Source organism: Hippocampus comes, unplaced genomic scaffold (assembly GCF_001891065.2).
Source record: "Hippocampus comes isolate QL1 unplaced genomic scaffold, H_comes_QL1_v1.1 scaffold276, whole genome shotgun sequence".
Lineage (NCBI taxonomy): Eukaryota > Metazoa > Chordata > Actinopteri > Syngnathiformes > Syngnathidae > Hippocampus > Hippocampus comes.
In genome coordinates, this window is record NW_017805074.1 from 898518 (window position 1) to 918259 (window position 19742).

A 19742-nucleotide genomic window follows, 5' to 3' on the forward strand; every position below is an offset into this window, starting at 1 on the left:
CACAAAAAGGCCACGTGGATATCTGTAAACATGAACATGTCACAGTCCATTTGATGATTTTTACGGCAGTCGGCTTCACGAGGACTGTGAGGCAAGTCAAATTGCGTAATGACAGCCAGACAAGTTGAAACATGTGACCTTCCGAGTGGTGTAAAGCCAATCGTTTCAGATGGCATCTGTGCGTCAGTGGCATCCGCTCACCAACAATGAGTCTCTCAGTGTCAGGTAGCTGCTTGAAGAGTTTCCTGAAGTCCTCATTGCGTTGCTTGTATGTTGGGCTCAGCACCTGCGGGGACGAGCACAGCGAGAGGCATTGCTGCACCATATAAACGTGCACGCAAACGCACAGGCATCTTCATGCTTGCTCGTTCACACACAAGCGGAAGGGGTGTGGTGGTGGTGGTGGTGGGGGGTGGTCTCTGTTATGCAGCCCGCTTCATTCACTTCAAAGCTTGTCAAATCCCTTGACTGGCCCTGGTGATAATTGAGAGTTGTGTGAGGGATTTTGGCGAGATTGTGTACATGACGTTGACTCGATGGCAAGCAGAGTTACACAGAAAAAGCTGCGTCTTAGTAGAAGCTCAATTCCAAAACAGCCCACTTCACATCATTCGGTTAACATGCCGTGCGCATTTAACGCAGTCACATTTTCACTTTGGCATCACACAGCAAACGTATACGCTACGGAAGGGCCAAAACATGAGCTACACCTGCACAATTCCTCAAGGGCTGTTTCCAGACACGCCCGCGAATATATCAATGCATTTTGTGGGACAGTCTGTGAGGTGTATGTTTTATTTGGGCTGTTTTATTTTCGCTCACGGACAAAATAGTATTTGGTGAATTTAGTTCCGTGTGCCTCTGTATGCAGCAGTTTTACATGACTGCAAACTACTACTAACCACAATTGCCACAACACTCTTGTATATGCAGGTGTAACTAATGCCGTGGCTGCGCTTGAAAATGCAGTTATGACTAAATCTTGGAAAGAAACTGATGAGTGCTTCACTTTTCAACAAAAGGGCTCCAGGCTGGTATGAAAAGAAGGTCTCCTTTGACAAGCAAGTTTGAATCTTAAAATATGTGCTTTTCTGTGCAGAATGCTAACGATAAACCAGCCTGCGATGACACCAGACAACAGAGCTCTTTGAGTGTTCGAATAGCAACGAGTCACAACAAGGCCTGCACTTTATTTATCTATTGATGGGGAATTACCGCAGAATTATGCTGACAGCACTGCTTACATGTAGACTGAAAGAAATGCTGTGTTGAACTTCATTTTATTTTGTCAAGTGACTGCACACAATGGAAACACATGGATTTGGATACCCTTTTTTTTTTTTTGAAATTCAATGTATAGTCTACTTAAAAATGTATCTCGATCCAGATGATTTTATTCCGTGCAACTACTTGACAAAATCAAATGGAGTAAATTCAACACACATTTTTTTTCAGTGTCCCCTCATTTTGGTCCAGTTCACGCAAAACGTGGCTTTACTTACAAAGTAGCGAAGCACTTACTGCAGGGATCTCCTCAGAGTTCCACTCAAGTTCCTGAAGGTCTGAGGTGGCCCACACCCATTCCCAACCCCATTCGCCTGTTGCTGAACCCTGCAGAAGCCACCCTGCCAGGGCCTCATCCAGCGCCAGCACAGCCTCCCAATCCGACATCAAACAATCCTCATCCGGTTCCATGTTCGATCCTTTGTGTCTCATGGAGTGAAGCAAATATCCTGCCTGCACCCCGTTGCCACTGATGTTGAAGGGCTTGTCAGTAACTAGTAAAGAGTAGATGGTGAGTGGCTGCCCTGTTCTGTGTGTTGGGTTGCTGCTCCGTGTCAATGCTGAGCATTGGACACACAGGCACACTTCAACCACATGAGCCTTGTCTCTCTCTCTCTCTCTCTCTCTCTCTCTCTTCCTCTTACACACACATACACACACAGGAAGAGGAGTTAGAGCCATTGCCCTCGAGTAACCCCGAGCAACAAGTCCTTTATTATCATGGCAGAAGCACCCACCTCCCCACCAACGCCACTCCCCTCTCTTATCCCAAAGGAAGTGTGCAAGTTGTATGTGGAGCTGCCCGGGGTCTGAGATCCTTTCGTAATTAGTCTGTTTAGGACCCACAGAATGAAGCACGTTAAGAAGTGAAAGAATGGTGAGGGAGCCAAGGGGTAGTTGAGGATGTTTTAGAGAAAACATGAAGTTTTAAGTCTGCTGCAGGGAGTGTTGAGTCTGGCCAAGTGATTGAGTTACAGAGAACAGATGTGAGCATAACCTCCAGTTACCTCTGACTGCAAAACAACACCATCAATCGTGACACACTCAGAACTGGGCTCCGAAACGACCCAGCCAATGTAACATATCATAAAACTGCAAGACCCTTCAACAATGCTGAAATATACAAATTAATCAAGATCTATAACATTTAGGAGTATGTCACTGTGCAGTGGAACCTGTACAATTGAGCTTTTGCCTTAAGGAATTTGAGCATAATATGCCTCCCAAATTATTCGAGATATCTAACCACTGTCATGCATGACATCGTGGGGCATCAACTTATTGCATAAGACCCCAGCGAAGCAGCAGTGGACAATTCGTAAAAAAAGTGGACTTGTGACTACAGTCGACTTATTTTTGACAGACAGTTGATGTTTCCGCTATGAGGATGCTGGAACGGATGATTTCGATTCTCCAATGTTTCCGATGGGGAACACGGTTTCAAAATCGAAACGAGTCGCACTTCAGCCAGTTTCCAGGAATTGAATGTGTTCGAGCTTTGACCTTCCACTGCGCGATGTTTGCAAATATGCGCCATTTTGTCTGTTGGTGAGCGTATCTGATTTTAAACGCAATGCTAGGAAATGAAATGGCTGCAGAGAATCAACAGTGTTAACATTATCTGACATCTGATACAAATATATTCATGATAGAAACTCAAAAAGTGATTTAATCAACTGCAATGTTATATTTGCATAGCGGACCAGTTGATGAAAATCAGCCATTTGACCAAGTCAGGTCATTTACATTTTTAGGAACATGGATCAATGCACACAATTATTTTTTCCATACAAAGTGAATATTTCTTTGTTCTTCTTTTCAATATAATTTTTTTTTTTTTTTGTACAATTAATTTTTCCATACAAAGTGAATATTTCTTTGTTCTTCATTTCAATATAATTTTTTTTTTTTGTATGGTGCATTTGAGTTGATGGAGCCGGAAGCCAGATAAGATAGGTGTGCCAAAAAAAGCAGATAACGAACAACGAGGAATGTATTGTTAGCTTTGGGCGGTCGCCTCCTTGCTCGCCCTGGCTTAAATTTAGTTGTGAGGCCTCCCATGTACACATGACCGATGATCCCCGAAAAATGCAAAGCTTGCATCTTCTATTTTGATGGCACTCCAAGTACAGTGGCATGCATAACCTCCTGCGACACTTGACTAAAAATATTGACAAGAATCCAGAAGGCAAGCATGGTCATCGAGGCCACGGCGGGGCGAGCCCAACCGTTCATTCCAAAGACGTCCTGCTGTTGCCCAATATGTGGCCTTTAACCACTCTCAAAGGACTGAAATCATCGTGGCAGAAACTGATGGTAAAGTTCTGCTCATTCACATTTAAAAAAAAAAAGTCTCTCAAGTAGAAAGTGGCCTCTCGAGCATGCGGTTAAAAATTTCAGCCGAACTCAGGCTGACAGAATAAGTTTTCCTCGGAGATGACTTGCGGCACCGCAGCTCTGAGTGGCCCATTATTTAAAGATCATTCAACTCATTGTCCTCCAATAAATCAAGTGAAGAACGAGGTCATTGTGGCACCAACTGCAGTAGTGAGGTAGTCAGGGAGAGACAGTATTTATAGATCTGGTTAACTATTAACACCCTGCACAAACATACAGGGATGGAAGAGACTGGTACTGTAAACCAGGTTGTGGTATGAGTCATTTTAAGGGTGGAGGGGGATGATAAGCTCATCCTTTTTACTACAGAAGATTTTCATTAATATTCAACTTCAGTCTGTTTTCCTCTTGCCGCAATGTGGGTGGGTATCGGAGTCTGCGCTGATGAAGAACGAGGAAAACCCCTTGTACACGCCATCTCTTTTTGGCAGCCTCAACAGCTCTTTTTCACTTTTGACTCATGGCCACATGCACTCACCATCCTTCTAAAATTTTTTTTGTCAATGTATTCCCTCTTGTTTGCGCAGCCTGAATGGAGAGCTGCAGATGAAAGATTTGTATTAAGCTTGTGCCGATGAATCAAGCCAAGCCTTGTTGCTGTTTTCATTGAATCACGTTGTTCCCATAACATCCCTAAAATCTCATGAACCCCCCCCCCCCCCCCCCCCCCCCCCCCTGCCCCCAACCTTTTATTGCTTTCATACTTGCACTGTTTGTGGTTTGCAACACTCACAAAGGGTAAAACAACTATTACTCAAGCAAGAGTAACTCAAGTGGTCGACGTGTGTCTATCATTGTGACACGTTTTTAGAAGTACAGGTAGTGACTATTTAGAGCACCAGCACAAAGGTTGCTCATTTCAGTTTTATTTTACTGGGTTTCCCAAAAGTCACTGTGCACTTCCATTATTCAGGTATCAAGATGTGAGGCCATCTGCTTTCCACATCCTAAGCTTTGCAGGGTTTTTTTTTTTTTGTCCATGGCTGGCCAATTGACATCGGAAAGACGTTGCAAAATTGCCACCTGGCACAAACAGGCTTTAACCAGAGTAGAAAGAGAAGTGGGAGAAGATAACTTCATTTGGGTTTCTAGGTTGAGAAATAGACGCCTCACAGGTCCTCAACTGACAAGCTTCAGGAAACGGTACCTGCAAAACGGAAGTGTCAACATCGACAGCGAAGAGACGACCCTCCGATGCTGCCCTTCATGGCAGAGTGGCAAAGAAAAAGCCATATCTCAGACTGCCGTTGGTGGTGGGGATTGAGACGAACGGCGAACCGGCGCGTCATGCCGAATCATGATAGAAGATATTTTTCCATATCGCCTCTCACAAGACTGGACTCTCTTAATTTGCCACATCGCATTATTGTCCCAACTTGCGGTAAGATTTAAGGGGATCTTCGTGTGACCTTTCACAAGGTTTTGTTGAATCCCCGCCGCACCCCACCCCCACCACCAAAAAAAAACAAAAAAAAAAAACAACAAAGAAATTCAAATCAAAAGACATCCCATTGCCTTCAACCTTTTCTATTTGGCATAGGTCATTTATTCCTGGAGGCTTAAAAATCATATCTTTTTGGGTCAATGGAACCATACAAATACATCTTACAGAATCTACTGACTGAACCACTTTATCCACTTTATGCAAAGACAATAACCATCATCATATTTTCCCCTGTGAAGGATGGTCGTTAAAGTGGATTGTTAGTCATGTCATCTGCAGCTACGTGAACCACTAATTGTTATGCTGATATTAGTATAAGAGATGTGAGTAAGCATGCTTGCAATCCAGTGCATGGGTGAGGTATTCAAGAATCTCTTGGTGCTTTTTGGGCACACCCTTGTTTGCATTGTTCTCTTTTCAGAGTCCACTCCTGACAGCCAAATGGCATCCTAGTCTCTATTTGGGCACAGAAACTTTAGGCCTCATGCTCCATTGCTATGGAATGTGAAGACATTAAAATCTTGCACATAACCCCCCCATTGATGGATTTGTTTAGTAGAGCGAGAACCTCCATGCGTCTGTTGCCACCTGTTGCATACCAGAATAGGAAATCAGAACAGACTTTTAAATTTGCACTTGTGTAATTCCAATCCATAATTCAATACCTACCGTAAATACATTTTGACATTGCCTTAAAAGCAACAATTATTGTGCATTTGAAGCTTTGTAAATGATAAATACGGTATGTAAATGTGAAGTTTGGCATTGCAGTGAGGTGGGAATAGCACTCGGTAAATTAGATGACAAACAGACTGGGGAGACATCGCATGGCACCAGTCTGACAGGCCAGAGTCAGCAAAAAATAAATAAATACAAGTCATGCTTACTCTCATGATGTGTTGTCTTTCATGCTGGGGAGAGAGTGTACACAAACAGGGAATATAATAATAATAATAAAAATACGGGATTGGATAAAAAAAACACGTTTGGTGGGCGGGGCAAAGGTTCAAGGCTGTGAAATCAAATCCAAAATTCCTGTTCTTGTGCCCTGTGTGGGCTTAATCAAAACAACAGACAGTCAAAAAGTGTGTCAAGCGAGGATTTGGGAGGAAGCACAGCGGTGCCGTTACAGGGTTGGTACGCCACCTGGTGGTAGGATAAAAAACTGCAACACTCAATTCGGCCTATTGAATTCACCGTAATTACGACATATTTTGCATTTTTCATTGCAGTGGGCCGTGTCTGAGATACGACATCGAAGTTGGAATCAGAAATGTCCACATGGTCTTGCCAAGGAAGTATTAAAATTCATGGAGAACTTTAAACATAACCTGTGTCCCAATTCTTGAATGACTGTCCTTGAGTAAACCCACTGCTACACATTGTTTATTTTTTGTTTTAGTGACATTTGTAAAAACTCTGAACAGGCAAAGTGGAATGTGACACACGCTCGGTCACACAGATGTTTTTTATTTTTATTTTTTAACTGATTCTAAGTTTGTCATGCGGAGTGGCGAGATATGACCATGAAAACCAAAAGGTGAACTGAAACATGACTGAGCTTCGAAGCTCGTTTTGTCTGACATTCATATGTGAATGTTTATTTATTGGTGGTACAAACACTACCTGTACATGTAAATCAGCCACAAGATAGACCTGACAAAAGGCATATCCGACTTAAATATTACTCCTGTTGCTCCTATCAATTGTTTTAATTAGCCAATCATTGAAAAAATGCAGTAGCACATTAAAGCATGTGTGTTACCAGCATGATCATGTAAATATTGACTTCTGGACAAAAGGCCACAGGGTGCTGTTTTAATCCCATGCTATTTTCTTCGACCGACGCTATAATTGCCATTGACATGTCAGCAATCCACATACACAGTCGTAAACAATGAACACACAAAAACACCTCAATGACATATACAGTAAGAAAAGGAGCACTTACGTTATACCAGCTTTGGCTCTTCTGCAGAGGCAAAGAGATAAAAAAAAAGAGAGAGAAAGGAGATTTTGATTATTAAATTTACGACTTCTTCTCCATGCTGGGGAGGTGTGCAAAATGACCACCATGTGTGAAAGTCAAACTTTGGCTAGTATACAGGTACTTGCACACTGCAATTAGATCTGATGAAAAGGTTTTTCTTAAAAAAAAAAAAAAAAACAAGAATAATGCTCAGTTTTGATGACCTCTGTCAGAGATGAATACAATTGACAACATAATTTTCAGGCATAATATCATTATATCGCAGTTATTTTTTAGAAGGATGGGATTTGTAATCTTGAGTGTATACAATATAGGAACTGTTAGAATTAATGGCCTTTTTGTTTCAAGATGCCAGAAGTGAAACTGCGTTTTGCATAGAAAGGTCAGCCTAAAATGCAGGCCACTGCACTGAGACACACACTCAGAGCTATCCACAATACAAATAAATCATCATCTCTGCATTCCACAACATCAAATACTCAAAAATGTCATATTACATCGACACCATCTAATGAGTTCCAAGAAAAAAAATGAAGCTAATCATACTCAGTTTCTGTTGCAGTACCTTGAGCAAATTATCAGAACTGCAAAAACCCCCCCAAAAAAACAAAAAAAAAAACCTCTCCGACATATTCAATCAAAACTGAGCAACATTTTCTTGCCATTTTTAATGATTTACTCAATTTAACTGTATAAGTGTACCGAATGAAGTGTTCAGTATGAAGCCATACCATACTGTACAATGGACAATCTAGCTTCAGAACAGCAGGGGGCAGCAGAGTATCTCAAAGTTAATCATCTCAATGACAACTATTTCCAGAATTCTAAAAGTGACGGTTCAATGGTAACCATGCAGGAGATCATTCAAGGGAGCAAAGTGGAAGAGATGCGGGTAAAAGATAAAGGTCCAGTGCATCTTTACTTCAAAACAAAAACAACAACGTGTGAACAGGAAAGCTCTCTTGAAACAGCTGCATTTTATCAAGAAAAAAAATATTTGAAAAAAAAAAAACATCCCTTCCAAAGCAAACAATATGTTTTGCAGAACCTGCCTTTATAGCAGCTTTGTAGTTTTTAGGACGTGCTTACAGGAAAGATGATGAGCAGGTGCATTTGGTCTTTGAAACAAAAATGCTACATGTGTTCTTGAAAGGACAATTATTGCATTTCAGAATTTGACAAGCATTCATTTACAGCCGCGTCGTTTACCGTAACACAACATCGCTCATTGCTCGCCGAGGCCTGGCTGTGACAATCGCCGGGCTAGTGTAGACTCATTTGAAGGGGACAGCAACACAAAAGGCTGGATGAAGTGCACACATGAGTGTGTGTGTAAGTGTGCGCGCGTGCATGTGCGTATGACATGTTTGATGTGGCAAGTGCATGAGACGTTTGACAACACCCCCCCACGCGACCCCCCCCCCCAAAAAAAACCTTTTGACTTTTGAGTTTCTGCTGTTTGGATAATGACATTTATCAGATATGCGATGAAAAAAATGCTTTCTCTCAGCATTCCAACTATTACAAAGCTTGAAAAGAATTACAAGGTCCTTTCAAAAGGAGGGGAGAACACTGACAGAACCGCAGCTATCACAGAGGATCCTGGCAAATGCACTACGGAAGTGGCGAGACGAGGGATCGAGTGGAGAGGAAGGCCAAAAGGTCAAAAGAAAAGAAGAATGCTTACTTTAATCAGGTTTAGTCTGTCATACTGAAAGAAAATTCAAGAGAAAACAACCAGTGAGTCAAACAAGCGTTGAAAGAAAAACCAAGGGTCTCATGGGGTGGCCTGCCGCCATCAAAGCACAGCGGGACACGGGCCTGATCTTGTTCATGTCACCGCTCGGACCAGTTCTCATGTGGCAGACAGGCCCGGGTGATTTTCTTGGTGTTTGTGCAGGGAGGCAGGGTGCCCCCATTTGCCGAACATGCTCTTTTATTTGGATTGCATTAGGGTTAGGGTGATCAAGCTCACGTTGCCGGGACGACCTCACGCCATGGCTGGGGTCATGTGACCAGTGCTGACTGGCTTACACCAGGGTGGGGATTGCGGTTGGGCGGAGCGGGAGGTGGAGGGGGGGGGGTTGTTGTGGACGGCTTAGTTTGAGGCACAGAAGTGAGGAGTGATGTAATCATTTGGCATGTGCTTTGTGTTTGTGTGCGTTGCCGTGTGTGTGAAGCAGATTTGTGCATTGCAGCAAATAGGGCATCACGAGGCGGCCTTAAAACAACCCTCTTGTTGATGTACTTTTGACTGTATTGTTCGACGCACGTTTTTTTTTACAATATCGATGTTTTTCGGAAATATTTTAAACTCTGCTAAGCAACAACTTTAATGGATGAGAAAACTGGAGCACAGCATTTCCCAAACTTGTTAAACCATGTTTTTAAAGACTTTATGAGGGGAAAGTTCATATTTAACCTTTATATTTTGTGAGGAAAAAAAAAAATCAGGAAAAGGAAATAATTGGAAGAATTATCAGACCAGACCACACATTCCTTGTAGGGTGGTCAGTGTACCACAGTTCGTTGTAGTACACTGTGTGCGCATGACGATAAAACGACGCATGTTTGATTTGATTTTGCACCAGTACTCCAATAAACGATCCCAATGCATTTACACTCAATGGCCAAAACATTTGGTACATCTGCACAATGCAGTGAGCACAAAGTGATTCATAACTTTTGGCAAGTATTGATTCCCATTGCCTTTGTTTCAGTATATGGTAGAGGTCTTGCTTGGGTTTTTATTAGATTGCGCTGATGTACACAATACGGCAGCCAGCGAGTGCAAAAGCCTCATCAATCCATTAACAAGCGCTACATTGCAAATCACTGCAGAGGAAACACAGGGGGGGGGGGGAGGTAGGAGGAGGTGAGCGAGGTGTAATTGGCTGTTGTTTATGGTTACAGGATGGAGAAGCAGGCCGGGCCGAGGGTGAGATGTTTCCACAGAGCAGCTGACGAGACAAGAGGAGGGACACGAAGGGGGCAGAGGAGGAAGAGCAGGAGGAGCACAGAAACATTTGAAGAACAGAAAGAGTAATGCTTACTTTGGAAAGTCGCTTGTGAGACTATCATGCAGACAGGAGAAGAAAAAGAAAAGCAAAATCAGATCGACAAAAAAAAAAAGCACAAATAAATTAATACCAAGTTAAAAAAAATAAAAAATCAGCTGAAGATAACAGAACTGTTGTCATCAGATGGCACAGGTTATCATGTGACATGAAGTGGCCACTAACGCAGAGGGAGGGGTTGCACACTGTGAGTGGATGAATGAACAAAGAGGACGGTAAATGAATTTAAAGAGGACACAGACAATGAGACCATGAATATGACATGGCTTCATTAGCGTTCGTTAGCGTACATGACAAATACAATCGAAAATCAATTTCCCCTTTGTAAAAGCTGGTTTCTCGGCAAAACCAAAGCTAAGGCAAGACACTTCACCAAAACGCTAATTATAAATTGTGTTGGCCACGACTCACATTCATCTTCGATCAGTACACCTGCAGTTCAGGTTGTCCTTCTGGAATGATCAACCAACTTCACTCAATACCTATGGAGGAGTACCATCGGGTCTCACAGAGACTTTGAATCCTTTGTTGGTCACCTTGGCCAGATGGGCATCTCATGGAAGAGTCTTGCCATTGACTTATTCAAATTTCCATTGTGCTATTAGGTGGATTAAATGCAGCTTTTAGAAGATTTTTGAAAGCCTTGCCCTAATTTACTCCACCTCAGTCCTGTCTCTGAGCTCACCACATAGTTCCTTTGACCTCATAAACTGGCTTTTGCTCTGAGATGCTTGACAATTGAGCGTCTTTCCAAATTGTCTCCAGTCAGTTGACCTTTACACAGGCGGAGCCCAATTAACGTTTACAAAACATCACCAAGACAATGACAAGAACAAAAAGCAAAAATGTGATTTAACGTTTTTTTTTTTTTTTATGAATGAAATTCAAGTGTTCCGATTTTTTAATGAAGACACCTAAAAAAAAGGGTACAGTTTCACGAGCGGAAATTTTTAGAAGCCATTTGTTTTGTTCAGTTTTTATGGAAAGTATACATCATAGCTTACATGACAATGTGGAGCACATTGTTTGTGATATTTCTCCAACTGTCAAAACTACAGCGATAGGGCTCCAAAAATTACGAAACAGTCAGAAAAAGCAAACGGCGTCACTCACTTTAGAGTTCTTTCCCCCGCTGCGTGCCGACTGCAGTGAATAGGTCCTCTGAACTACTTGCTCGGGCGTGGAGGGGGACTTGTCCGAGGAGTGGTCCGAGCCCTTCTCCACCATGTTGTCACCTTCCTGGCTCTGTGGTGTGGGAGAGCGTGAGCGTTTGCGCAGGACTGGTGAGCAAGCAGGAGTGCTCTTGTTGGAGTTACTGGCAGTGCTGAAAAGAAAATAGGTTTGAAGGGATGAGAAAAAGATTGAAAAGATAAATCTGGATACATGGACAGCAATCACAATAATGAGACCAATGTATGCGGTATCAATGATATAAAGTATGAACAAAATGTATATCATACAACAGTAGTTATTCTTCGCTTTTCTTTTTATGAATCAATTCAAAAAGATGTAATAACTTCATCAAAAGTAAAAACAAAACCAATGTGATACAATTTTGGGTCAATTATTGTTTCAAATACACACAATCTGCATGTGGGAACACGTGTTCTGCACATTAAAATTCTCTATGCCGGCAACGGATGTGGCAGACAGACAACCACGACTCCAAAGCATTCATCACCATGGCGGGACAATTATTGAGTTATCGACATCAGTGGGGTTCCTTCCCTGGAAGAGTTACATAATTCAAGACTTTACATTTACAGGCTTGATACTGGAAAATAGCACCACTAACAACAGCAACAACAACAACACAGTCATCAGCAAAACCTATTTAGTATACTGTACCACGTTAAAGTTGAGGATCATTACTGCCACCAATGTTAGAGATGTAATGGCAACGGCAATATCCGATACTAAAATTGCCCCGATATTGTCGTTGTCAGGTCATGATATTCAAAGCACCAAATATGTTGAATAGGCCAGGTTATTATCCATTTGAGCAATTCCAGCACCCTCTGGTGGTTAGTTTATTCACGCAGTTTAATTTGAATTAGGCACGTTTTGGCCACCTATGTTTTAGAACGACGCTCGTTGCCAGATGAAGGGGAACGTAACACGTTTGAGTTCCTCCACAAACTGAATTGATTCACAATGCGTGCGTCCATTAGCAAGTAAGTGCCTCAACATTAAGTGTTATGAGTGTGATCAGCTGAACCTACATAGCCCAATTGAAAATAAAATGACTAGCCAATCCTGTTTCATTGTCGCTGCTGTATGTACCACAGCACCATATTGGGGCTTTTTGTTTCAATGTGAGAATTAAAAAACAAACAAACAATATAATGTTTTTTTTATACAGCATCGTGAGCTTTTTTTTAACACTGTTTCGCCAACTTACCCACAATATCATGATAATTATAGTATCGTGAGGTTCATAACGTGGTAATACCGTATTGTGATGTTTGGATATCGTTATAGCCCTTTTGATTTAAAAGAATAGATTTGAACCAAACCAAATCATTGTCAAATTGTCTTGGAGAGATATGCCACACTTACAGTACTAACAGGTTTGTAAATTTGTAAATATTATTCCATCCTTAACTGAAATATAAGGCTTTACATGATTGAACCACAATTTTCCAGGGATGCACCTTTTTGAGGCAAAGCAAGGTGTCATGTAGTCCCACTTAGGCTAACGACGTATAGATTGTTATCACTAACTGAGGCGCATGTGGACTTTTACTTGGGGATTTGCTTTCATACCCTCATGAATAGCAATCAGGCTAAGTGCCACTGTCTAACAAACTGATCATCTCTGCATTAGCTATCTTGTATTCTCATATTTGTTCCTCTCATGCAGAAAAAAAATCAGTGGCACTTGCAATTATAAAGATATTATCACCGTAAAAAGAAATTTCCGATCGATGATGGTTTGGTTTCACATGGTTGAATAATCCGTGTTGTCCGTATTGAAATATATTTATTTGTTACTACATCATTTTCATAAGGAGCATTTCCATTTTCTGCCAGAAATGTCGTTTTAAAACAAGGCCATACCTTCCAACAAGAGCCGTCATAACGTTCATTAATGCCTGAATAGATACAGACATTTTTATAGAGGTCTAGTACTGGCTCGCTTCTGTTTGTCGAGGTGCACCCAATGAAGTATCCGATGAGCATATGCACATGCTCACATGGACTGCAGCAAACAATGGCCTCAGCAAGTGATGAACCCAGCAATGAACTCACGAGGTCGGGTAACTTGGCATGACATGATGCACAACCAGGCATAGATTCACTGCTCGTCGCCATGCATTACTGACGTCATATTCAGTATATCGTGGCGAGCAGTGCGCGCAGCTTCTGTGGCAGATATTAAAAAATAATGATGTCACAGAGGCTTCACTTCTGGACAAGTCAAGGAGAGATAATGCAGGCTTGCCTGTTCACGGCAACTCCATTGATATGATTATCAACCTTTCTGCCATTCGGTAAATGATCTGTGGTCTGTTCACTGTATAGTTGCAACGTCGATTAGTGAACACTGACCTGGTTCAGAGGAAAAAAAAGTCTCATTTGGATCTGTTGATTGTTGTGTATTTGGAGAAGAACATGACACTTCTACTGAGGTGCACTTTTGCATTGTGTAACACACAGCTAATAAGACGCACTTCAAAAGGTACACCTTGTCCCTCCTCTAGACAGAAATGAAGTAAAAAGAATAGTAGAACTTCCCTTCAATATAATGCAGTGCAGTTCAATTCTACACCATAGCATATGTTCAGGAAATGCGTCCATAAAATTGAAAGTATTGTCGTGGAAATTAAAAAAAAAAATGCCAATACTCGAAATTGCTCTTTGGTGTGTATGTGAGTCGGAAAGGTTGTTTTTTAAGGCACCACAAAGACACAGGTATGATAGACCTCCGCATCAGTGAATTAACTAATTGGGGCGTATCAAACCTGTTTTCATTGCAAGCTACATTGTAGTTAGAGCTGCCCTCAGGAAGCCGGTTGTACCACGGAAACCACAAATGCATAATTGCTAACCGTGTAAACCGAATGCCAAAAATCCCAGTTTTGATTTCAAGTGCATAGTTTGGTTCACATTCAATTTCATGTTCATAAACTGTGTGCATGTCTAAAATAAGGCTGATTAATTGCTGTTTTGAAGATGCATTTGTAGCGCAACAGTTTTTTTTTAAAAATATGAATAACAAATGTGTAACCATGATATCTGCTTGCCAGAAGCTGTGCTGCAATGTGCTTGCTCACAGTGAAGAGCTGCATTTATTCATTGAGGTCTATATGTCCCTGCAGTGATAGGGAAGACTGTAGACAAACGCTTTAGCAATGAAAAAGCCCGATTGCTCGGAGCAGTGCGCGCATCGATGCAACTGACACAAATCTCAACTTGTGAAGATCACTATAGCAACAGAGGTTTAGATATTCAGCTTGTGACTAAATATACTCATCTGATCTGTTGCCTGAGCAGGAAAGCGACAGACCACTTCGTCCTTGATCACTTGTTTGTGAAATTATTGCATATTTTGCGCAACTAATATATGCCACCAAATATTTAGTCTTACAGAGTCATGAAAAACATACACACGCTAAGTCTCCACAACATTTGGTACACCTGCAAAATAACCATTCATCGGTCCAGCCATACATGGGTACAGCACTTCATATATGTCATTCGTTATGTATTAGAGGCTCAACTCATCTGCATGCCATGTACTGCACAGGCAGACAACTGAAGGACTTTCAGGTGTCAATTACCAAATGCATGTCGCATTCATCCCAAACAGGACAAAAAAAAAAAAAAAAAAAAAGCAAAAGTAAAACAAGCATGCTACTTGCACCACTTTGTTCCAGTCTTTCCGCTAAATAAGCTCTAAAGCTCTTAAATCCGATGGGCTCAATCGGTCCAAACGTTCCCTTCCACAATACCCTCAGAGTTCCGGGCCTTTCTAAGGGGGGCCCCTGCTTGTTTTTATGGTTTTGCTGACCCCTGGAAAAAAAAAAAAAGCCATCTGGCAAAAGTCCCTTCATCCTGTCTTGCGGCTGTAAAAGACCATGTGGGGCGCCACGCTTAACATCACCAAGTGCACATGCAGACGTAAACATAAGCACGCGTGTGCTCAGGGGCATTCGCGTACGCCCCATACATGGCCAAATAAATCCCGCATAACAGTAGATAATGCACGTTTTAGACTGCAACACGTTACAAAGCCAAGCACACAGACTGTCCACGTTACATAACGACAGCTATCATGCGCCACCCTTCCACGCAGAGCACACTTATACCGCAGCTCGCCATACCCCTGGTGAAAGACTCGATCCCTCAACACGTCGCCGTAACAGCCCTCGAGGCAGCGACAGCCCTCGTCGGCCACGCTGACGCACTCAAACACCACCATGTCCTCGTAGACGAGCCCCAGCAATGAGTTGTTCACCCAGCGAATCATCCCGCCACCGACGGCGCCCTTCTCTCTACCCCCTTTTGTCTTTCCGCAAGAATGGAAGGAAAGGAGCGCGGAGGGAGGTGAGATGGACGAGGCAGGCAGGGAGATTTTCTTTAGCAGGCTTAGGGCCACTGATCTTCCCCGGCCAGCTCTGATCTCCTAATAACCAGCTTACATCGCCCTTCGCGCCGGCTGCCAAAGCAGACGCACCGGGGGTCTGAGGGGCAGGCTTCCCTCCATCCTAAATAGCACATATTGATCGAGCCTGTCGGGGATCTACGAGGCTGTACGTGGAGGCAGGTGATTCCCAGCACTAACCTGGTCGTTGCCATGTCGAGAGCCACTAGTTTAGCCCTTCGCGAGCGGCTTCATTCATGCGGCGGCAATGAGGCACAAGAAGAGGAGCGGGAGGAGAGGAGGGGAGAAAAGAGAGAGGGATAACGGAGACGAGGGAGGATGGGTGCCAGATCATGCCGGGAGAAATGGACGAAAAAGCGCGCTGAAAGAAGACAGGGCGGCAGTGGAAAATGGGAGGGGGGGGAAAGCTGCACTGGAGGTCGTCCTGTTTCGTTTTATCCTTTACTCTGCTCTTCTTTGTCGAATTGAGGCTGGTAGGCTCCGTCGAACAAGCTGCCATGTTTCGTCCTCATTCTTCCTCTTCTTTGCTCCTCCACCCGCTGGATCATCTGCTTGATTGCAGCATCGGCGAGGAGCCCAAATGAAGCTCTTGTGATTTTATTTATTTTTATTTTTTTGCTCTCCGTCAAATACGACGGTCGGCTGCACGGAACGCCAATGTCTCTTTTGCTCTCTTATTGCATTCCGCCTTTTCCTGTGGCTGCTGCTACAGCGAGCCCGCTGCACTGCACGCTCAATTATTCATGCGCTTCATGAATGGAGGAGCTGACATCACCGGCATTCAGGTCACTTTACATTCTGAGCTCCCTCTAAATCTCACGAGAGGTCACTTCTTGCTTTGAGGTGGCACCCGCATGGACCAGTCGACTTTTTCCGTTGAAAATGATGGATTTACAAGAAGCCCATGATCATGGACAGCAGTCCATCCACTTTCAGCCACTCACTGAAATACAGCACATTTACTCAACTGTATGGAAATCAAGCGGGTAGTCAGGCATGGGCCAAAAAAAAAAAAAATAACCCATGATAAAGTTTTGTGGCAATAAACTGCTAAATGATGGCGCTCTCTGGATTTATTCTCAATATTAACATTACAACTTTCATATTTCATTATAATCCATTATACAGTACATATTGATTGTAATATTTATATTTAATGGGTGGAAGGAATCAGGCATTTTTACTTCCTCAAAGAAGGTCAAAAATTGTTCAAAGGTTCTCAGATATTTTATTAAAAATAAAATCAAAGGGTGATGCCAGAAACTGCAAGGATGAACAAATGTTTCTGTAACCTGCTCGAGTCCAACCAATAAAACGAATGAATGTCCCTGTGCCATTGCAACACTAACTCACACACCCAGTAGTTTGATTGCCCTTTCAGGCATTTGTGCAGCGCTGACCCCCCAATTCCCCCCCCTCAAAAAAAAAAGAAAACGTGTTCCATCATGCAGCGTTACGACATGTTTCCAAGAAAGATCGATTGGTAATGAAGCATTATGACGAATCAAACGTTGGTCACAAATCGTTGCTGCAACAGAGCGTTCCTGTCAATATCCTGGATGTTCAGTCGCAGGTTCTATTTTTGTATCGCTGAGCTTATATCAGTCGGCAAAATTGTGTATATATTTCAAGAACACTATCCAAAATCCAATTCATGAACAACCCATTTCGCCGTTAGATATGAAACATAAGAAAGCACTGACTGATGAGTACAATGAAACACAACCCCCCACCACCAAAAAACAAACTTTTTGCCAGTGTGAATGGTGCTATCGAGTGAGGCTTATTGTTTCCGTTCAGGTTAACGGCTTCTTCCTCTTGTCAGTGTGTGCTGCTGATTGCCGAAACTGACGCTTGCCACAATATGCTCGGACACATACGGCATTTTCTGTTGCCAAACCAATCTTGGCAGAAAATCTGTCCTGTCTTATGTGCTGGTGCAGTTTTGGATTGTGTCACTGCAGGACTGATGCAAATTCAAAGACAACATTGTGACTACTTTGTTGTACAAAGTACAACACGCTATGGGGAGGTGTGTTATAAGTGACATTCACTTGGCGTTAACAACAAACAGTTATAGATGGCATCAGATTAAAGGGAGGGTGTGCATTTTAGCAACTTGTCTTGGCAACGCGGAAGGGCCGACGCACGGCTAACTGGGAAAAGTCTGACTGCGCCTTGGCCGTGCAGTTACCATGGCAGCCAGTCAAGCCATTCATGTTTTCCGTCACTTGAAATGTTCCCAAATAGAAGAGAGAGAGAGTGTGTGTGTGTGTGTGTGTGTGTGTGTGTGTGTTTGGTGAGAGGATGATGCTGCATTTGCTTTCACACTTGATTAGGTAGTGGCAAAGAGTTTAAGTACACTTTGCCGTGTGGGCCAGTCAGTCGGTGGGTTCATGCCATCGAAAAACTTTTTGTAGCTTGATACTAACCCGAACGTGAACTATTTTCCAATGAATTTGATCATATAAGAACCGTGCAATCACTCATTACATTTGTCAGTTGGAATTGTCCATTCAAAGCCAAGTGTGTCACCTCATCATGAAGTTTCAGTTCTTATCCTGGCTTGCGGTTTTACAGAATGACGGATTTTGAGCCTGGTTTTAAACGAAAAAGGTGATTTGAATTCATGAGTGAAAGTCACTCCGGAGAGGTTATCGCAGGACTTGAAGATGTCAGAGGGGGAGAGGAGGGGACAGGAAGTTGGCGAATGGATTAAAACCCAGAGGGGACTCAGCCGCTGCCATGTGCAGATTGAAACGGCTGAGTGACACTGAAGCAGGGGAGGATTTGTAAAAAAATACAAAGACAGTTCAGGTCATTATTTGCATATGTCTTAAGAACACCTGACAAGAATGTTGTCAACACAATTGTTAGTAAATTATCACATTCTTAAATAACTCTTTTGGATGACAAGAGTTTTTGCAGGACAAGAAACTGACCGAAATGTGGCATCGTGGCGTGGAAGAAATGTCATTGTCATCGTTACTACATTCCAATACCACCCCAATGATGGATGTGCATACAGCATGCCGGTGCTTCCTCTCTGCTAATTTCGAACTACCTCTTCCATCATGAGGCGCTGACCCAACACCCCTCTGTCTTTCCCGGAGTCTGCATTCATAAATACAACATTGAAAATGTGGCCGTCATCCATCATGTCCCCTCAGATGTCAAAAATAGGGGAAAATAAATGAGAGGAGAGTCAGCATGGTAGAGATAGAGAAGTAAAAAAAATAATAATAAGAGGGAGTCAGTAAAAGATGAACAGTGGCAGCCAGGAAGGAAAAAAAAGACATTTAGTTGTACTCTTTTGCTGACCACAAAGGCAAACTGGAAGTCCGCAGTGGCCCAGTCTGGTTACAAGCATCCCAATTCTAACAGCCGCGATTGGGATTTCATTGATTGTGCTTTTTTGTTGGTGTTGTTGTTGCGAGTATCTTCCAACTGTGTATCTCATAGAGGGAACTTAATCAGTCCATACATGAGGGGACTTTTTTTCCCTTGCCAATATTTTGAGTACTGGCGAGCTTCAGAGGTGCGCGGGCTACAATGAGAAATGAGTTGAAAATAGATCAAAGAGAGCGTCTGGAGAAAACATGCCTGAGGATGTTTCTGGTTTCCTTGTGATGATCTGAAGCCTCTGTGTACGTCAGGGGATGTTTCCAAATGATTTTTTTCATGTTTTTCTTGATGACAGCACTCGCAAGTGCACACATATGGACAGTGTGTGGTATCTGGAAAAAAAAAGTGCAACTTCTGAAGAAGAAATTGACTTCACGCGTAAATTCGATCGCGGGTCTTGAAAACTGATGACATGCATCATATGATTTTTCAGGTAATCAGTCGAGGATGATCTTTCTCTGCTTCGGTGTGTTTTTATTTTCCTGAGGCTCGTCCATCTTTAACATGGGCCATAAAACGCAGATGAAAAACACACAT

General features: G+C 42.7%; 1 protein-coding gene across 12 annotated transcripts in view; it reads right to left on the reverse strand.

The window, feature by feature from the left end:
- Nucleotides 1-19742, reverse strand: part of gramd1bb (GRAM domain containing 1Bb) — a 50123-nt gene that overhangs the window by 9342 nt on the left and 21039 nt on the right. For 4 of the 12 annotated variants that reach the window (XM_019864903.1, XM_019864905.1, XM_019864913.1 and 1 more), the window contains 5 exons: nucleotides 11306-11516; nucleotides 10169-10189; nucleotides 7077-7097; nucleotides 6013-6036; nucleotides 202-286 (listed from right to left, as the gene is read on the reverse strand). In XM_019864903.1, coding sequence (XP_019720462.1) covers nucleotides 202-286; nucleotides 6013-6036; nucleotides 7077-7097; nucleotides 10169-10189; nucleotides 11306-11516 — 362 coding nt within the window. Of the gene's footprint in view, nucleotides 1-201; nucleotides 287-1521; nucleotides 2017-6012; nucleotides 6037-7076; nucleotides 7098-10168; nucleotides 10190-11305; nucleotides 11517-15519; nucleotides 15705-15980; nucleotides 16753-19742 lie in introns of those variants that run through there. The other 8 variants (XM_019864908.1, XM_019864909.1, XM_019864915.1 and 5 more) reach the window with 7 other exon arrangements.